Source organism: Myodes glareolus, chromosome 3, assembly GCF_982192425.1.
Source record: "Myodes glareolus chromosome 3, mMyoGla1.1, whole genome shotgun sequence".
NCBI lineage: Eukaryota > Metazoa > Chordata > Mammalia > Rodentia > Cricetidae > Myodes > Myodes glareolus.
Genome location: NC_142028.1, coordinates 69121602 through 69138176, shown reverse-complemented (window position 1 = coordinate 69138176; position 16575 = coordinate 69121602). Strand labels below are relative to the sequence as shown.

General features: G+C 53.0%; 1 protein-coding gene across 1 annotated transcript in view; it reads left to right on the top strand.

Moving 5' to 3' along the window:
- Positions 1 to 2395: 2395 nt before the first annotated feature.
- Positions 2396 to 16575, top strand: part of Grik3 (glutamate ionotropic receptor kainate type subunit 3) — a 225058-nt gene continuing 210878 nt past the window's right edge. The window contains exon 1 of the mRNA XM_087904615.1: positions 2396 to 2611. Coding sequence (XP_087760741.1) covers positions 2497 to 2611 — 115 coding nt within the window. The 5' untranslated portion in view covers positions 2396 to 2496. The remainder of the gene's footprint in view (positions 2612 to 16575) is intronic.

The window sequence follows — 16575 nt, the reverse complement described above, 5'->3', positions numbered from 1 at the left end:
AGGGAGCATACTCATCCCCCTCCCCCCCTCGCCTTAGCTCTCCCTCCAGCTGGCCTCTGGCCACAGGGCTACCTTTCTGCTGCTCCGGTTTCCTGCCAAACCACTCGTCCCAGCCTGCTCAGGTCAGGGGGTTTTGCTTGCAGTACAGGCAGCCTATAGAATTAGTCAGCTGTGGGCACTGGACTCTGTACTCTTTTCAGCCCTCTCCCTTTCTCCATCAGAACACAGAATGATCTTCCCGAGAAAACAGCCAAGTTCTTTTGGTTCGGGGAACCAACCAAACCTAGCTCTGAGTTCTGAGCTCATGCAGTCGGCTTCCCCGAGTGCCTCCGATGAGGAGGCTCCTAGCTGTGTGTGTGTGTGTGTGTGTGTGTGTGTATGTATGTGTGTTGGGGGTTGGGGGGGATGGTGGTGTCCTCTGCTCCACTCTTCTGCATGCCCCCATGCTGGTTCCTTGGGGCCTATCCTCTAAGATCTCCATTCCCTATGGAGAGGTGACAACTGCGGATTTGTGTCCTAACCTCCCCCCCCCCCCGCCCCCTTTAGAACAACACTTGTCAGAGGGTGCTGGGGAGGAGGAGTCATTCTAGACCCAGGGAAGGCCCAAGTAAGGCAAATTCATAGACCTCCTTAAAACAGCTGATCACCTATTGCCCTTACCACATATCTCTCTCTTTTCCTGGGCAGGGCCCAGACACTCTTTGCTCCCAAAGCCACCGGTGCAAGTTCAGACCAGGAGCCCCTTCCTATTTTCCAATTGGCTATGCTTCCCGATTCGTATCCCCACACAAAGTCTAGGTTCCCTGCGCCCAGATTGGGGGGGGGGGGGTGAAAGACGGCAAAATTAACCGGCGGATTTGGAGCGCAACACATTTTCTATTTGTAAGAGAATTAAAGATTTGCTCTTAGATGTAGGGGGACATGCTCTTACCAGACAGCTTGCAAATGGGAGAGATTGGAAGTGATTGAATAGATCAAATTATTTAAATGAGAAAAATAAATTCGCACACAGCCTAGCCGCTGCTCGGTGACAGATCCGTTTATTTATCTACAGTATCGGTACCGCTTTGTCTCTGTCAAAAAGGTCATTAAACTCGCCTAGCTGGTTAATTCGCTGCCTCCTGCTCCTGCCTCGCTCCACAGCCCTTCTCTTCCCTCGACACTAAGCGCCACTCAGAAAAAAAAATTGTCATTGGTAATAAACAACATTTATTTTTAAACCTTTCGGTTTGGTCCCTTGTGGGTCCTACTCTGTCCCACGGAAAATCAGTTTTTCTGTATTGTTTCTAAGGAGGAATCCGAGAGGGGGCTCCAGTTCCTCCCGCATAGTTGCGGAAGAGGACTGAGACATCAGCCGGCTCCAACTCCAGCGGCCCTCGAAAGTGAAGGCTTTGGCGGTCTTTCTCCGTGGCCCTCCTACTGATGGTGCGTGGTCAAGTCCTACCTTCCACGCAGAGGGTCTGACAGGTCTCTACCTTCGGGCTAGTTCCTGAAGCTCCTCACCCTCTAGCCCAGCATCGACAGTTCTCCGAATTTTATCCCACCACCCCCCTCCACATACGCCAACGTCCAAGCCTAGGGCCAACACTGCTATCCCACGGGCTGGCCATCAGGGTGTCGCTGCCGTCCAGCCAGCTCCGACCGCGTGGGAGCTGAACGGCGAAGCTCCGCAGACGGCGGGCTTCGGGTCTTGCGGCTCCCGGCGGGCGCATTTCCTCCAGCTGGTCGGGCCGCTGGGTTGTCTCCCGGCTCGCGGTGCCAGTTCTGACGCTCCACGCTTGGCTCCCCGGCTCCGTGCCTTGCCCTGGGGGCGGCAGGGCAGATGGGGACGTCTGAGCTGCGGAGGAGAGTCTCCATCCTCCGGGTGTCCCCCTCCTCCTCCCAAATCCAGTCCAGGGTCCCCTTCCCCGCCCCCTGCGCAGGTGTGAGCGAGCGAGTGTGCGCCCGGGCGAGTGTGAGTGGGAAGCGTGTGTGCGCGGGGGAGTACGCGGAGGGAGCGCAGGCGGCGGGCGGCGCGGGAGGCGGGAGGCAGGGCGCGGGGGAGGGGGCTGGGAGGGAGTGTGTGCGCGCGTGCAACTCCACTCCGGGGCTTTGTGCGAGCCCGGGCGATAGCATCGGCAGCGGCTGGAGGAGGAGCGGCCGGAGACGCGTGCAAGCTCGCTCGCAGCCGGGGCAGGTGGGAAGCCCGCGCGGGAGCCGAGCCGACACGAACGGGAGACGCCGCAGCCTAGTCCGAGCGGAGCCCGGGCGGAGCCCAGAAGCACTCGCTCGCAGGCGGCCCGTGGGCGGCAGCCGAGGCGGGGCGGGCGCCGGCGGGGCGGCCCCCCAGTAAGATGTGCGCAGCGCCGCGGGGCGCCCCCTACTCGCAGAGGCGCTCGGGAGCCGGGCGACTGGGCCAGGCGGCGCCTCGGGGGCTGCTGCTCGCCCGCGCCTAGAGCTGCCGCCCCAGGGAGCCCGCCACGGCCGCGCCCCGGGCACGCTCGGTGGCGCCCAACGATGACCGCTCCCTGGCGGCGCCTCCGGAGTCTGGTTTGGGAATACTGGGCCGGGCTCCTCGTGTGCGCCTTCTGGATCCCAGACTCGCGCGGGATGCCCCACGTCATCCGGATCGGTAAGGGCTCCCCTGGAGCCGGGGGTCTCTGCGCGCTCGGGTGGGGACGGGAATTGGAGTGGGGGTGCTCTGAACGTGATCCGAGAGATTGTCCCAACCTCCCTCTAGGCTGCAGGGCTCGGATGTCTGCTGGGAGCTCTTGGTGGAGAGGACAAAGTTCCAAAGCCCGGGTCGCGGGCCTTACTTACGGGGAGGAGACAACCGGGCCGCTGGGGGCGAGGGGCCCTGGGCACGCTCTGGGGAAGGCGACACGGTGGAGTGGCGAAGGTTCCAGCCTCAACCCCGTGCCTCGGGGGAATTTTGTCGCGACTGTCAGCACGGATGGCCGCAGACCGAGTTCTGGGACGGGCTTCTGTGCAGAGTGGGAGCCCTGGGGAAGGCGACAACTTCTCTCCCCTTGTCGCCCCCCATGGGCTCCTCGCCGGAGCTCGGGGACGGACGAAGGCAGGGAGTGCAGGGGATGGATTCGCCGAACGAGGGCAGCTGATCTCCTTGCTCCTGGCTGACCAAGGAGCGGAGCGGGAGAGGGAAAGTCCCCTGCACGTCGCTCCAGCGGCCCCCCCCTCCCCCCGGCCCAGGCCTCTTTCGACCAGGGGTAACCGAGGCTAGGGAATGGAAGCGCAGGAGGCCGCCCAGTGCTGCCGGAGACGGCAGCCGAGAGATGCGAGTGGCTTTTAAAGTTAGCCGAAATCCCTCCGCAGCTGGCGGCGGCTGGCGATCTGCGCGCGGCTTTCTGAGGCTCTGGCTTCTCCGCTTCTCTCACCTCCGCAGATTTCTTACTCTGGGCTTTAACTTTGTTGTGGCCGCCTGAGGCACCCTGCGCGGCAGTTCTCGGGCTGGAGCAGGTGCGTGTCCCTGGCCAGCTGACCCGCGGGGGGGGCCAGGATGGGCTACCCAGGAGCCTCCGTTACCGCGGGCCCAGCGCCTGCGCTGGGCCGGAGACCTGAGCAGCCCGGGTTCGCGAGGCACCAACATCTGGTGCGCAGTTCTGCCCAGCTAGGGCCAGTTCCTTCTCCTCCGGGGCTCTCCACCGGGAGCCGACTTTGCTCCTACAAGAGCGGACTTTGGGATGACCAGTGGTTTGATGAAGATGCAGGAAACTCGGGCCAGGCTTGGTTATCTGCACTTGAGGTTTTTCCTAGGATGCAGCCCTCTCGCTTACTCTCCCTAGAGTCTGTCCTCTTGAACTCAGCTTCTGAATGGGGACACAAAACAGTCAGCTCTGCAGTCGTTGAGGTCTTCCAGTGCCTGCCCAGGACCCAGGACCAGGAATAAGAGAAGGCCAGGCACCTGAGGGGACCCTGGGGACAGCCCTCCCAGTCAAGCTTAACCCTTTGAAGCCTAGGTTTCTCCAGACTAGCCAAAAATGTTCTCTATCTCTGTACCTGCCCCAGTACTGGCTTGGTCACCATTCCAGCTAGTCCCTTAATAGTGGGCCACTGATTTCTGTATTTCTGCTCTCGTTTCTTGTGATATTTAGGGGACCTTTATAGTAGAGTGTCCTTGAGATAGAAAGGGAATCTCAAAGGGTGCTGTGCGCCTCTTGTATGCTTCGCAGGTCTGCTTTTCTTGGTCTTCCCTCTTCAGAGTGGGATGGTGTGTGTCCAGCCCACTGTCAGGAATTGAAATTTTGGGAGGCCTGGGGAGACAGGCGCAGGTGAACAGAGCCTCAGAGGTATGGTCTACAAATGGGCAGGGTACGTGGTCCTCACCTGCCCTTGTCGCTGTGACAGTACATGGAGCTGTCCAGGGGTCTCCTCATTGCCCTGAAGGGAAGCACATTCCAAACCTGTGGCCCTTTCTTGGGCCACAGTGTAATAGCGCAATTAAGGATAGCAGAGCCTCCTCCCCCCTTCTAATCTTCTTCATATTAAGCCCCAGGATTAATTAGCGTGTCGGCCCAGGCCATTTATATCCAAGAACCCTTCCGTATTTGATTCCAAGCCCGAGGACTGGGGTGCTGTACTGATGCCAAACGTGACTGCTGGAGCAGGGCCAGCTTTGGGTGGAGGATGGGAAGGCTCTGAGGCTCCTGGGATTCTTTGGAGCTGCCCTGGGAACTGAGCCTCTGTCCTTCCGGAGCTTGAGGTTGAACCCCAGCTGGAGTCAGGGCCCGGGAGACTGTGGGGTGCGGGGAGCATGCTGCAACCCAAAGATCCTGCCTTGGCTAGACTGGATGCCATCTCTCATTTCCCATCTCTGGGATCTGAGGCCTCTTGGCTGGGGTTGCAGGGATCGAGGCCCTGGAAATTGGCCTCCTCTGAAGCATGCTGGGTGCTTCTGCCAGAACTGCTGGAGCTTGGAGCCCGAATCCCATCTCCAGCAGCCAGGCGTCGCTGAGCACACGGGGCTAGAGAGGGTTTACCTGCAGGCGCAAGATGGGCTCTCTGGCCTGGGGAGTATGGTACCCGCCCCTTCTCTTTGTGCCTCTTTTGGGGGCTGAAATTCCTCCTTAGACAAGGAGATGGATAGCCCAGCAGTGTGACTGAGTGTTCAAACAATCCGTCTTGAATAGATGAATTGCATTGCTCTGTCTTTTTGTAATTGTGTCTATCAGAGGAAGAGGTCAAGGCATTGATTGCTTGGATGGTTTGCGAGTAACAAAGGAGAGAGAGGGAGAGAGAGTGAGGGAGAGAGAGTAATTGGATTGTAGTCTGCGGGGGGAAAATGATCATTGATTATTTTATATGAATATGTGGAAGATGTATTCTGTATGTGATTATCAAGGGCCGCCATCGAAGGCTTGTGAGGCAGATTGGTCTGCGTTTTATTATTATTGTTGTCATCGTTATTGTTGTTCGAATGGATCCTGGTCTTAACTTAGGATAGGCAATTAAATGCAGGGTCTTCTCAGCCCAGTGAGCTTTAGTGACCTTCTGTGGGGACTTGGATTTACAGGTTCATAACCTAGAAGAAGTTGAAGAAGAAGGTGGCAGATGTAGAAGCTAAAGGTTTGGATTTTCTGTTCTTTTTACTTGTAGTGAACTGGATCACTTTGATACAATCCTATTCTTCCGACTCGGCTGCTCAGTTTCCCCAGATGGACACATGTGATTGACATAAACGGTGGTGTCAAGTTCCTTTTAGAACAGGCCAGCAGGAAACGGTTATCGTCCTTGTAGGGTTCCTGGTTTTATTTTCCCTAGGAGTACAGATATACTATAGGATCGAGGGCTGCTTGGAATTTGAAAAAGGAAGCCGGCAGTGGTGGCAGCAGCTGGGGAAACCTGGCGAGTCTTCCTTGTGACAAGGAGCCTGGTGGCTGGTAGTGAACTCTGGCCAGCCAGTGGGGAAGTTCAAAGCCAAATGACTGCAGTGACATAAAGCAGGAGTAAGGAGGGGGGTGGGGACGGGATGGGAGGGAAAGGCACACCTAGCTCTGCGTTCTTGGAGCATCCGCAGACAGGGCAGCGCTAAGCCGGTTCTGAATGTACAGGGATCCATCCACCCTTCTCAGGGGAATAAAACCCCTCTCCCACGTGCCACTCCTCTGATCAGATCATCCAAATTGTCCTGAACACTCGCCCCTTGAGTTTGAGAGTCATCGCATGTAAAACAATGAGGGATTCTCGCGACTGGCGACGCGCGGAGACCTTGCGCCTTGTAGGAACAGACAGCCGCTGAATGAAGATCAATAGGGTTTCCCCCCCAGAAGTAAATAGCTTCAGACAAAACCTGGGAGTGGCCCGAGGGGCCTTAGAAAGCATTGACTTGAGGAATTCCTGCTCACTTTTCAGCCCAGCTGCTCCTGTCTGCTCCAGCTTCCTCCTTTCTCCAGCTGGAGTTTAATTTCTCCTCGACGCTCCCACTGCGCTGAGCTGTCTGTTGACAGCCGGCCGGATGACCTGGGGCTTTTAGGATGTGGGGTGGGGTGGCCAGGCCTGTTTAAGCTTTTCTGAGGTCATTGGCATCCCCCTGTGGCTGTGCCTGATGGGTTGAGTTTAGAAGTCTTGCCCAATAGTGCTGTTTTAAAGAGGTTGATCTCCGCTCTGCACCCCTACAGAAATGCAGGAGTGCTTGGCTCCCTTCAGCGTCCTTCATGACTCCCGGGGAGCCCCCCTGTTCACACAGGCACGGTGTTCTAGCGCTGGGAAGTAGAGTACCCTGCAGAGACAGAAGGCCCAGGTGAGCCTGTCGGTAGTAGAGCTCCCCTTCCTCGCTCAACAGGCAAGGCCTATGGAAGGAAAGCTGCAGGCTTCCGGCAGTCTTGGAGGGGGAGATTCGGGCTTCATAGCTAGGTCTGTCTCTAACGCACCAAGGCAAGGCCTCCCCTGTCCTCTCACAGTTGGCCATCCCCTCCCCCTCCTGCAGCTGCAGCCTGAGCCCTATCATCCTCGCTCAGGACCTTCTAGAGGCAAGTGGGTAGGGGATGGAGGTCTCCAGGCCCTGTCTGGCAATAGAGAGGACTGACATCCAAGAATAAGGCCCTCCTCTAGAGCCCGCAGCCAGCAGCCCCTGGCATATCCTCCACAGGCTGAAGTGGTGGGGTAGGAGCCTTGAGTAGGTAGAGTCCCCCAGAAGGTCAGACAGAGCTGGCACCTTGGCCTCGCTTCCTGGAGCGCATTTCTTCCCTGTGCTGATTCCTCAGCAGCACCAGAGGGCAGTGTGTCTGTGCTCAGATGGCCACCGAGTCTCCTGCCTGGGGCCCCTACTGAGTCTGGAGCATAATCAAAATAATAAAACACCAGCAATACCATGGCCATAGTTTATTGGGCACTTAATAGCTGCCAGGCTGTTTGGAACACTTTCCAAACAATGACAAGTAGCAGAGAGATAGTAAGTGTTCAATAAATGGAGCTGCAGCGTTTTCTCCATTATCTGATTGAGCATCTACAATGCTGCTGGTGTCCTCCCCCTCCCCCCGTTTTATTTTTTTTGTAGACAAAGAAGCTAAGCGAGGGGAACTTGGTAGACCCAGGGTTTGAACTGCAGTCCACTTCCAGATCTGGTGCTTGGTGCTGGCTATTTAGTTTGAAGATCTTAGCAGCCTATAAAGGGACAAAATGCAGGTCTCACACCCATGGTTCTGGAAGCTGAGCAAGGAAGGCCTTGCGGGGTGGCTCTAGGGCTCTCCCTGGCCCAGGATTGTTTCTGCACCACGGTTTAGTCCCGTTAGGGCTCGTGTGCAGCATCAGGCTGGCCTTGTAGATTAGCCATAGGGTAGATCGTGTCCTTCTGTGGAAAGGGGTGGATATCCAGGAAGACACACACTCTTCTATTTTTTTCTGTACCCCACCTAGCCTTGGTTTCTCGACGGTCCAGGGCTTTAATCCAAACCCCAGAGAAAGGCTGGATTCTTCTGTGGGAGAGGCCAGTCTACCCATAGAAATCCCTCTGCTTGGAGTTTCCCAGGATATCCTCAAAGATACTGTCAAAGCTTTGAGCCCCCAAAGGGCCCTGTGTGTATCTCACCTCCATTCTCCATCGCCGTTGAGCTGGCAAAAGAAGCTATGTGGTGGGTGGGCTTCTCTTTGTTCTTTTCTTCCCTGGCTCACCGCCCTTTTCCTACCCTGGTCTCATTGCCTCTGCTCTCCGTCATCCCTTTGCAGGCTACCGATAGTTTTTATGTTGTTCTATTTTTAAGCAAGAGTCACATGCCTATCTTCTAAATGGAGTCTAGCTGGTTTGGAACCGAGACTGGTGGGCAGCGTCCAGGGCATGGTGGTTGCTGTCAGCAGCTGCCACTCCGCTAGTAAATGGAGCTGTATCCCTTGCTCACTGCGGCAGTGACACATTTAGGACTGGCTTGGACAGAGGGGTCGGCATGTCGTATATTGTCCAGTGTCCCTGTCTGCAAAGCGGGGAGATATAAAATACCGGTCTCCCAGAGTCAGATAGTTGTGATGTCTTTCCAAAAAAAAGGTTAGGTGGCTCCAAAGACCAACATTAGTTCTTTGCTGTTATTCTGGTAGTCAGAGACCTTTCAGAGCCTGGGCCGGGGTGAAACTCCCAGGGTGTCAGGATTTAAGGAAGTTCTCAAAAGATGAGGACTTTGAGCTTGCCTCGATGATGCAACCGTGAGTGCCTCCTTAAATCCAGGCTCTGCCCATCTTCTGGGTGAGCTTCTGGTTTTACAGTTTTTGGATTTAGAGAAGCATAACTGTGAGACACAGCTCTAACCAATGGGGCTTGGAGGGGAGAGGCTGGAGGAGGGGCCAGGGAGCTGGAGATGAGGGCAACAGGCTGTTTGATTTTTGTTTTTTTAACACATTTTACAGCAGCTAGGCCTCAAAGCCTACTGGGCCCGCACCCTTCCCTCACCTGACTTTGTTCCCTCTCTTTGGAATTGCCTCCGGAGTCCGGGCTGCCTCTCCTCTCCCTGCCTCCCCTCCTGCTGGCATTTCTTTCTCCTCAGAGCTCATTTGCAGCGCAAGTTTCTGTGCCTGCTTCTCTTGACCTTTACACTTTGTTTGCGGGTGTTATTGACCTTGACTGTGATTAGGCTTGGGATGGATCTGGGTTTTCTCTAATGCTTGTGACCCTGCCTCCTGCTTTAGACAAGGATCTGCCCAAGGTTGCCCACAGCCATCTTTCCCAATCACTACCAAAATGGATGTTTCATAAGGATGTATTTTATGGATGCTAAGCTAGGCTTTTTTCTTTATATTTTCACATGGACGCCAGCATGGGCGTCATGTGCTTTGTCTGTGCTTACTTACGGTTTTTTTTTTCTTTCTTGGCACCTCTAACTAATGATGTGACTGGGTTTGATGAGACGCAATTGACTGTCATTTCAGTGTGAAGCTCCTCATGTGTGCTTGCTTCACGACCTCTGGTGAGTCACTTCCCCTCTGAACCTCTACGGGAGAGAAACAGTAGCATTGAGTGAGCTTCTGGTCTGTTGGTTTTGACCTACAAACACTTCGTATGGTTGAGCCTTATAATGCTGCCTTCACATGGACTCCTTGTGGATTGAAGAAGAGAAAGCGTGTGAAGCTCTTTGTACAGCGCCTACCGGTTAATAACTGAGAAGGAGAAGGAAGGGCTCCCTGGGATGGAGGCCGTGTCTCTGCCGTCAGACGGAGCTGGTGCTTTGTGTTTACCTGACGCTCATGCTCCGTGCGACTCCCAGTGTGGCGTTTGCTCATTTCACACCTACCAGCATACCCTAATGTGCAATGGGCAAGTCCAAACCGCTGTGCCAATTACAAGAGCAAGAGAAGTGCCCTTCCTAGGACACTCCTGGACCGTTATTTATCACACACCTGCAGCCTGGGGCATTGCATTTGCATTTGCTGCATTTAATTGAAATGCTTTTTTAAAAGCGTGTGTTCAGAGCTGGGAAGACTCAGGGGACGGTAGTGGGATGCTCTTGAGGGAGTCGTCTGGGGAATTCTGGTTAGCCCACCCTTCTTGAATAGAGTGTTCAATGTTTGTTTCTTGGACAGGTCAGCGGGGATGGGAGATGGTCTGTGGCTAGGTCAGAGGGACAGAGATTGCTGGCTCTTTGGGGAGATGCCAGGTGATGAAGGCTCTTGCAAAAGCTGGCGAGGGGAGCCCCTGTCTGTCCCTGTGGTGATGCAGGGATTGGAGGTAATGAGCCGGGTGGGAACTGAGGGAGTGTTGAGCCTCCACTCCAGATCCTTTGGTGCTGTGCTGAATGGTGGTTAAGGACTGCAGACAGAGAAAAGGAGTGAAAATTCCTGTTTGTTGTCCAGAGGGTTCCAGTCCATAGGAGACAATTAAGTCTCATGCTGTTCAAGACGCGATACGGACAGGCTGCTGGTGGAAGGGGTTTTTATAGAGTTCTCAGAAAAACTGCAGGAATGAGCTCTTTAAATATGGCAATGCCAGGGAACTCTGCAAAGCCTCCCTGCCTCTGCTTTGCAGAACTGAATGCGCTATTCCAAAGAGCTGCCCAATTGGGCGGAAAAGCGGGAGCGGGAAGCCAAGGACTTCCCAGGGCTCCAAGCATCTTACTTCCTGTCTTCAGTGAAGAATCGCAGAATTCAGGCTGCAGAGAACTCCAGGAGTCATGCTGGGTTTCTGGTTCTCCAATGTTAGCGTTCCTCAGAATCATGGAAAACTCCTTCAGACAGTTACTGCCAGGACCCAAGCCCCAGAGGGCTGCCACTCAGCTAATCTGGGGTGAAGCTTATGGGTTTGCATTTGTTAAGGGTTCCCTGAAAATGCCAGTGCTGCTGGCCTGAGATTATACGCTTTTCCTTCCTTCCTTCCTTCCTTCCTTCCTTCCTTCCTTCCTTCCTTCCTTCCTTCTTTCTTTCCTTCCCTCCCTCTCCTTCCCTCTCCCCGCTTTCTTTGTTTGTTCATTTGCTTGCTTACTTGCTTTGAGTCAGTGTCTCACTTTGCAGCCCAGGCAGACGTCAAATTCTCTGCCATCCTTTTGCGTCAGTCTCTGAAGTGCTAGGATGATAGAGAGCCATCATATCCACTTCGGGTGCCACCTTTTGAGAGACCACTGTTACAACATGGTGGAGGGTCTCCCTGTAGCCAGCCTCTAGCTAAGTATCACCAGTCTCGGGAGCTTGCAGCTTTTAGGTCCCACCCATCCTTCAGTTCAGTGTTGGCTGCAGATACCCAGCTTGGAAGGGAGAATACATCTGCTGGCAGTTCTGAGAAGCCAATAGGACTCCTATCTTGGGAAGTGAACCCTAGCATCCAGCTATCTGAGCTTAAAATCCCTTCCTTCCTGGCTATGTGAATTTGGATAAATCACTTCTCACAGTCTAGATTCCCTCACCTGTGGAATTGGAACCAGTAGCTCTCTCCTCAAGGGATTATGTGAGAACCATCAGGCTTGGCATAAGGTGGGGTGGGGTGGGTGAGAAACATAAAACCTTTTTATTTTTATTTTTTAATTGAGCATTGTGGATAAGTTTGCAGGTTCTGGATTCCAACACACTAACTTCAAAGCCTGTCTTTGTGACTTCCCATTGTGCAATCTTGAGCATTTACCTATCTCAGAATGCTACTCACAGTGATCATATCTGTCTCCTGGCGTTTGGTAAAGATTGGGCGAGTTAATGCATAGGAAGCACTTAGAATTCTCTATGTGGGCACTCCTTGTAGCTGCTCCCCATTGCTTTTGCTGTTAGATTACCCAGACACTGGTTGAGGTGGGCCTGCTGCCCTACCCTGACAAATATAAAGGATTTCCTTCATTCCAAAGATGCCAGCTCCACCAGCACCTTCCCTTCCTTGATACTGCTTGTTTATTGAAACTGGTAAGGTCCCCATCTCCCTGGGCCTTAGCCTTGGTCTCTAATAAGGCAAACCCTGGTTATAGTAGACGTTTAAACAGCTATTTCTCTTTATTGAGCTGTACCAAGCTGGTGGTATCCTAAGATATGAAGTCTTTTTGTGTTTCTTTTGATACAGTGTTTCACCATGTATCCCTGACTGGCCACAAACTCATAGAGATACAGCTATCTCTCCCTCCAGAGTGCTGGAATTAAAGGCGTGTGCCACCACTACACTACCCTGTTTCTGAGGTCTTTGCCACAAGAGTCACTGCCAGCCTATAACTTCTCTCATCCTCTTGGTGACAGTGACATTCAAGGCCTCAAGGCAGGGCCTGTCGTGTATCTCCAGGGAGTTCAGTCATTGCATCTTCATATAGTATTTCCTTTTTCTTGTTCGCGGTTGGTGGACCACCTAGGCCTGTTGCCACAGCTCCATCTCAGAAAGTGGGTATGAATGTCACCGTTCCCTTCCTCTGTGGCTTCCTTCCTGGGAGCTGTAGAGATGAAGTGGCTATGGCCTGGAGCTGGGGTGCCCTGTTCTACAGCAAAGCTTTGGGGACTGCCTGTTATGTTGCCTAGCATGCCTCATGCCACCAGAGCCTGGGATGGACAGGTCTTTCCTACAGCCATGTCTGTTTTGATACAGGACATGGCTGATGTCAGTACCTGCTGGATTCATCACATGACCTTGGATTCTCCCACCCTGAGTCACCTCAATCAACTGCAAATAAACACCAGTCTCCTTATGCCTTTAGGCCTCTGCGTTCTCCGTGGCAGCGGCCATAGTCTCTGGACTCAGGCCCAGACCGTCATCTTCTCACATCTTCTGTTCTTCTCTACCAAATGTTTACGGCCTCCCAGAAGGCTCTGCTTCTCCGCTCTCACCCCTGACTTCTGCCCTGCTTTTCTGTCTGGACAACTGCTCATACTCACCTCTCAGCAAGCACGTCTTCTCCTCCAGGAAGCCTTTCTTGATCTCCACTGCCTTCTGCACGTCTTCACAGCCCCCTTCCCTGCCCTGGGTGTAATGCTCACTGTATTGTTCTCAGTCACCGTAGCAATAAGCACGGGGAATGGCATGGAGCACGCTGTGCTTGCCCTCCGCTGGACTCTGTGTCCTGCACAGTCTGTGCTTGACTCATCAATGACAGTGAGTAAACACTTGTCAGTCAAATGCATTTATCCATGACTATGGTCGTATGGACAGAAGGTCACCTAACTGCCCTGCCATTCAGTTCAGCGCCTTTTCTCTTTCATCCATGAGGATATTCTGAACCTGCGTTTTTCTCTGAAGTCAAGGCCTCTGGTAGTCTCCCAACACACGGAAGGCCTCTGCTTTGCCAAGACCTTTCTCATCTAGCCTACTGGGTTACACTGGAGGGATGGGGGCAGTGAGCCCTTCCTTTCCAAGCCCACGACCAGGCATTCCATTCTTGCTTCATATCTTGATAGCTCTCCTCCTGAGAGACACAGCTGTCCCCTTCCTGAAGAGGCCGAGGATGCAGTCATGACCCCTCTGCTTTTCTGACCTCACCCCTCTTCCTGTCACTTGTTCCTCAGCATCTCTGATGCTCTCTTGGAGCCTGCTCTAGAAATGAACTTGTACCACCCGGTCCTTAACAGGCTGGTCAGTCAGGACGGCCATGAGGCAGAGAGCTGTGGCTGAGCCGTTTGCGCCTCCTCCAGTCAGAGATCAGCTGTCCCTCCTTCCTCTCTTTGCCACCTGTCTGGTTCCTGCTGGAATGTGTAGACAGTGGATTGACATGACAGCTGAGGTGTGACGTGGAGATCGGCACATCCCGCCTGGGTGCTCGAAGTGCATGTATGCGTGTGCATGTGCTGTGTACTTGCCAGAGATGTTTCAAGGGGCGTTGATTCTGTAGAGCTAGCAGACCAGGTTGGGGCTTGATAGCTGTTCTTTGTTCAACGCCCGATGAGTGCCAGCAGTCTTCCCTTTGGGTCCCTGGAGACCTGAGGACTGTGGTCCTCCCACTTCCTGAGTGTCTGTACGGCCTGTCCACCTCTGTAGTATAACTGAGAGTGATATGAGATCTTGAAGTAGCCCTCCCCATGCCCTTAGGGACATAGAAGAGGGGGAACAGCCCCTTACTTAAGCCAGGTACTCCCATTTTCTCATGTCCGTCTGGAGGGAATCAGGTGACACTTCATGAGCAGCAAGAGCCTGTTGCTGACAAGGCCATTTTTACTCCAGTTTAATAGAGGTGACAGCCGTCTATTTTACTTGTCTCGTAACATCGAATCAGTAAATAAAATATGGGGCAACTCTCAGGTTAAACTGAATTACAGCTGATCCCTGGGGAGGGAGGCTTGGGGGAGCCTCTAACAGGAAGATTGAGTCCCTGACTTATTATAAGAGAAGTAGAGCCTAGGTTTTTCTCCGGAATCGGGAGATCCTTTCTCATGTAGGAGGAGACCAGGTCATAGTGTTCGATGTTGTCAGAGTCCATGGACGAACCAGGGCTCCAGTGTAGACATCACCAGTGTTGGAACCTTATGGGTATCACCCTCATTTGTTACAGGATACTGAGGTCACAAGAAAAATGACCTGTTCTATGTTTCTTGGTGAGCCATAGGGGGAAATAAAGCTAAAACATGTACTTCTGGCCCTGATCTCTTAACACATATGCAAGCATGCACACACGCACACACACGCAGCTGCGTGTGCACATTGCACACATACACACACACACACCACTTTGAACTTCATAGTTTGTTTTTTTATTATTATTACTAGAGACAGGATTTCAGCCTGTTACCCAGGCTGGCCCTGAACTCCTGAGTTCAAGTGATCCCCTACATCAGCTACCTGAGTAGCTCTGGCTACGGGCACAAGCAGCTCTGCTTGACTAGAAGGGCAGTCTTTAGAGATCTACATAGACTAGAATTGTCCAGTGTGGACAAAAAGCCTCTGAAGTATCTTTCCACAGAGAGAGAGAGTGCAGACTGGGTCTGGATGTGTTTATAAAAGCTCCCAGATAATCACCGTGCTGGCTCACTCAGAGGCGGGGGTGGGTGTGGGTGGTTGCCCTGGAGTTGCCGCCACGTTCAGCACCACGGAGAGCAGCCAGTGTCTGGGCTAGGACTCACAGGGCTGTTTTTGCTGGCTTTATGACTCTTCTTTCCAGTCCTGGTGTGGCTAAGGTCACACTAAACAGGTGTTCTGCCTTCCAGTGTAGGTCCCTGAGGGCTCTGGTAGGTCACATACAGGGCAGCAGTCTCTAAAAAGCCCACAGTTGGTGAAGAAACACCAGGAATTTTGTTTGAGTCAAGCAACACAGTGGTTAAGGAAGGGGAAGCCCCTGGGTAGAATTTTCTTCCTTCCACATAAACTGTTCTTAAATCTTCGGTGCCATGTACGGCTTGTCTGCTAGGGAGCGGTAGCAGATGGCAAAACGCATGAGCATCCGCCTGTCAGATAACACACCTGATAACCACGGGTCTCTGCCTGGCCTGCCGGCGTCATCTTTCACATTGCATTTGGTAAGTGGGCTTCCGTAATGCAGTTTTATCCTGCTAAATGTGATTTCTTAAATGTGCTTTTTGTGTTATTGTTTCCTGAGCTGTGGAGCCCTGAACACCTGTAATAGAACCTTATTTTCTGCTAATAAATAAAATTACTATTCATTCAGGTGATGGGAAACCAATGTGTCACAGCTTTGTGGTGTTCCCTCAAAGAGCCCTGGCTCCGGCTCCAGGTGCGTTGTCACCTGGATGTGTCAGAGAAGCCTAGTGATGGAGGGGAGGGGGACAGAGGCATCTCCTAGGCAGGAAGATCCAGCCAGGAGAGAAGGTCACGTGTCTCAGAGGTCAGAGGATGGGGGAGCTTTTGTCCATCACCAGAGGACTGAGAATTGGCTGGGAGTATTTGCCTCAAAACCCAAAGAGACAAAGACGGCCAAACATGTCAGAACAACCCAAGAATTGTCATTTGGGCTTTAGGGACTTCAGAAGAAAGATGGTCCCAGACACTTACAGCAGGTAGCAAGACCTAGAACGTGCAGTGGAGAGTGTGGGCAGTGGCAGCTTTAATTAGAGCTGATTTTAAGGCCCTGGTTTGAGAAATGTCAGCGTGAAGGGATTGGGGATTTTTTTTTTCTTCCCTTAAGAAAGCAGAAGCAGAAGAAAAGCTGCTTTGGAAATGTGGCTATTTTTATGCTGTTTGTAATTTTGTGTTTATTTCCTGTCTTTTTCTCGTGGATTCTGGGCTGACTCATTGATTCACCAAACATTAGTGGAGTGCCCACTCTGTGTCGCAGAGTACACAGGACTGGGAACCGCAGGGGCGGGGTGCAGCTGCATTCTGAACAAGGGAGCATCTCAGGATCCTCCCTGTAGATCCAGGTAGTGATAACACCAGAGTCCCTCACGCTGAGGTGTGTACAGCTGACATAAAAGCCCTGTGCTTGGAGCATCCTTGTTTTTCTGTATCCTGGGGTGAAGTAACAGAGTTCAGAGATGCTCAGAGCTGAGCTGCATCCATAACACACCACAGACATGGGAGGGACGCCCATCTTTTCCAGCCACTCTTTTGACTTCCTGGTGTACCTTTCCCCTAACAGACAAATTTTTTAGTTTGTTTTCTCCCAGGACCGGTCATGCTTCACCCTTCCCCTCCAGGGTTCATTTTGGTCCTGCCTTTAGACAGAAATTCCTTCTAACTTTTTTAGGTAGGAAGAGATTAACATTGAGAGAGAGAGAGAGAGAGAGAGAGAGAGAGAGAGAGAGAAAGAGAGAGAGAGC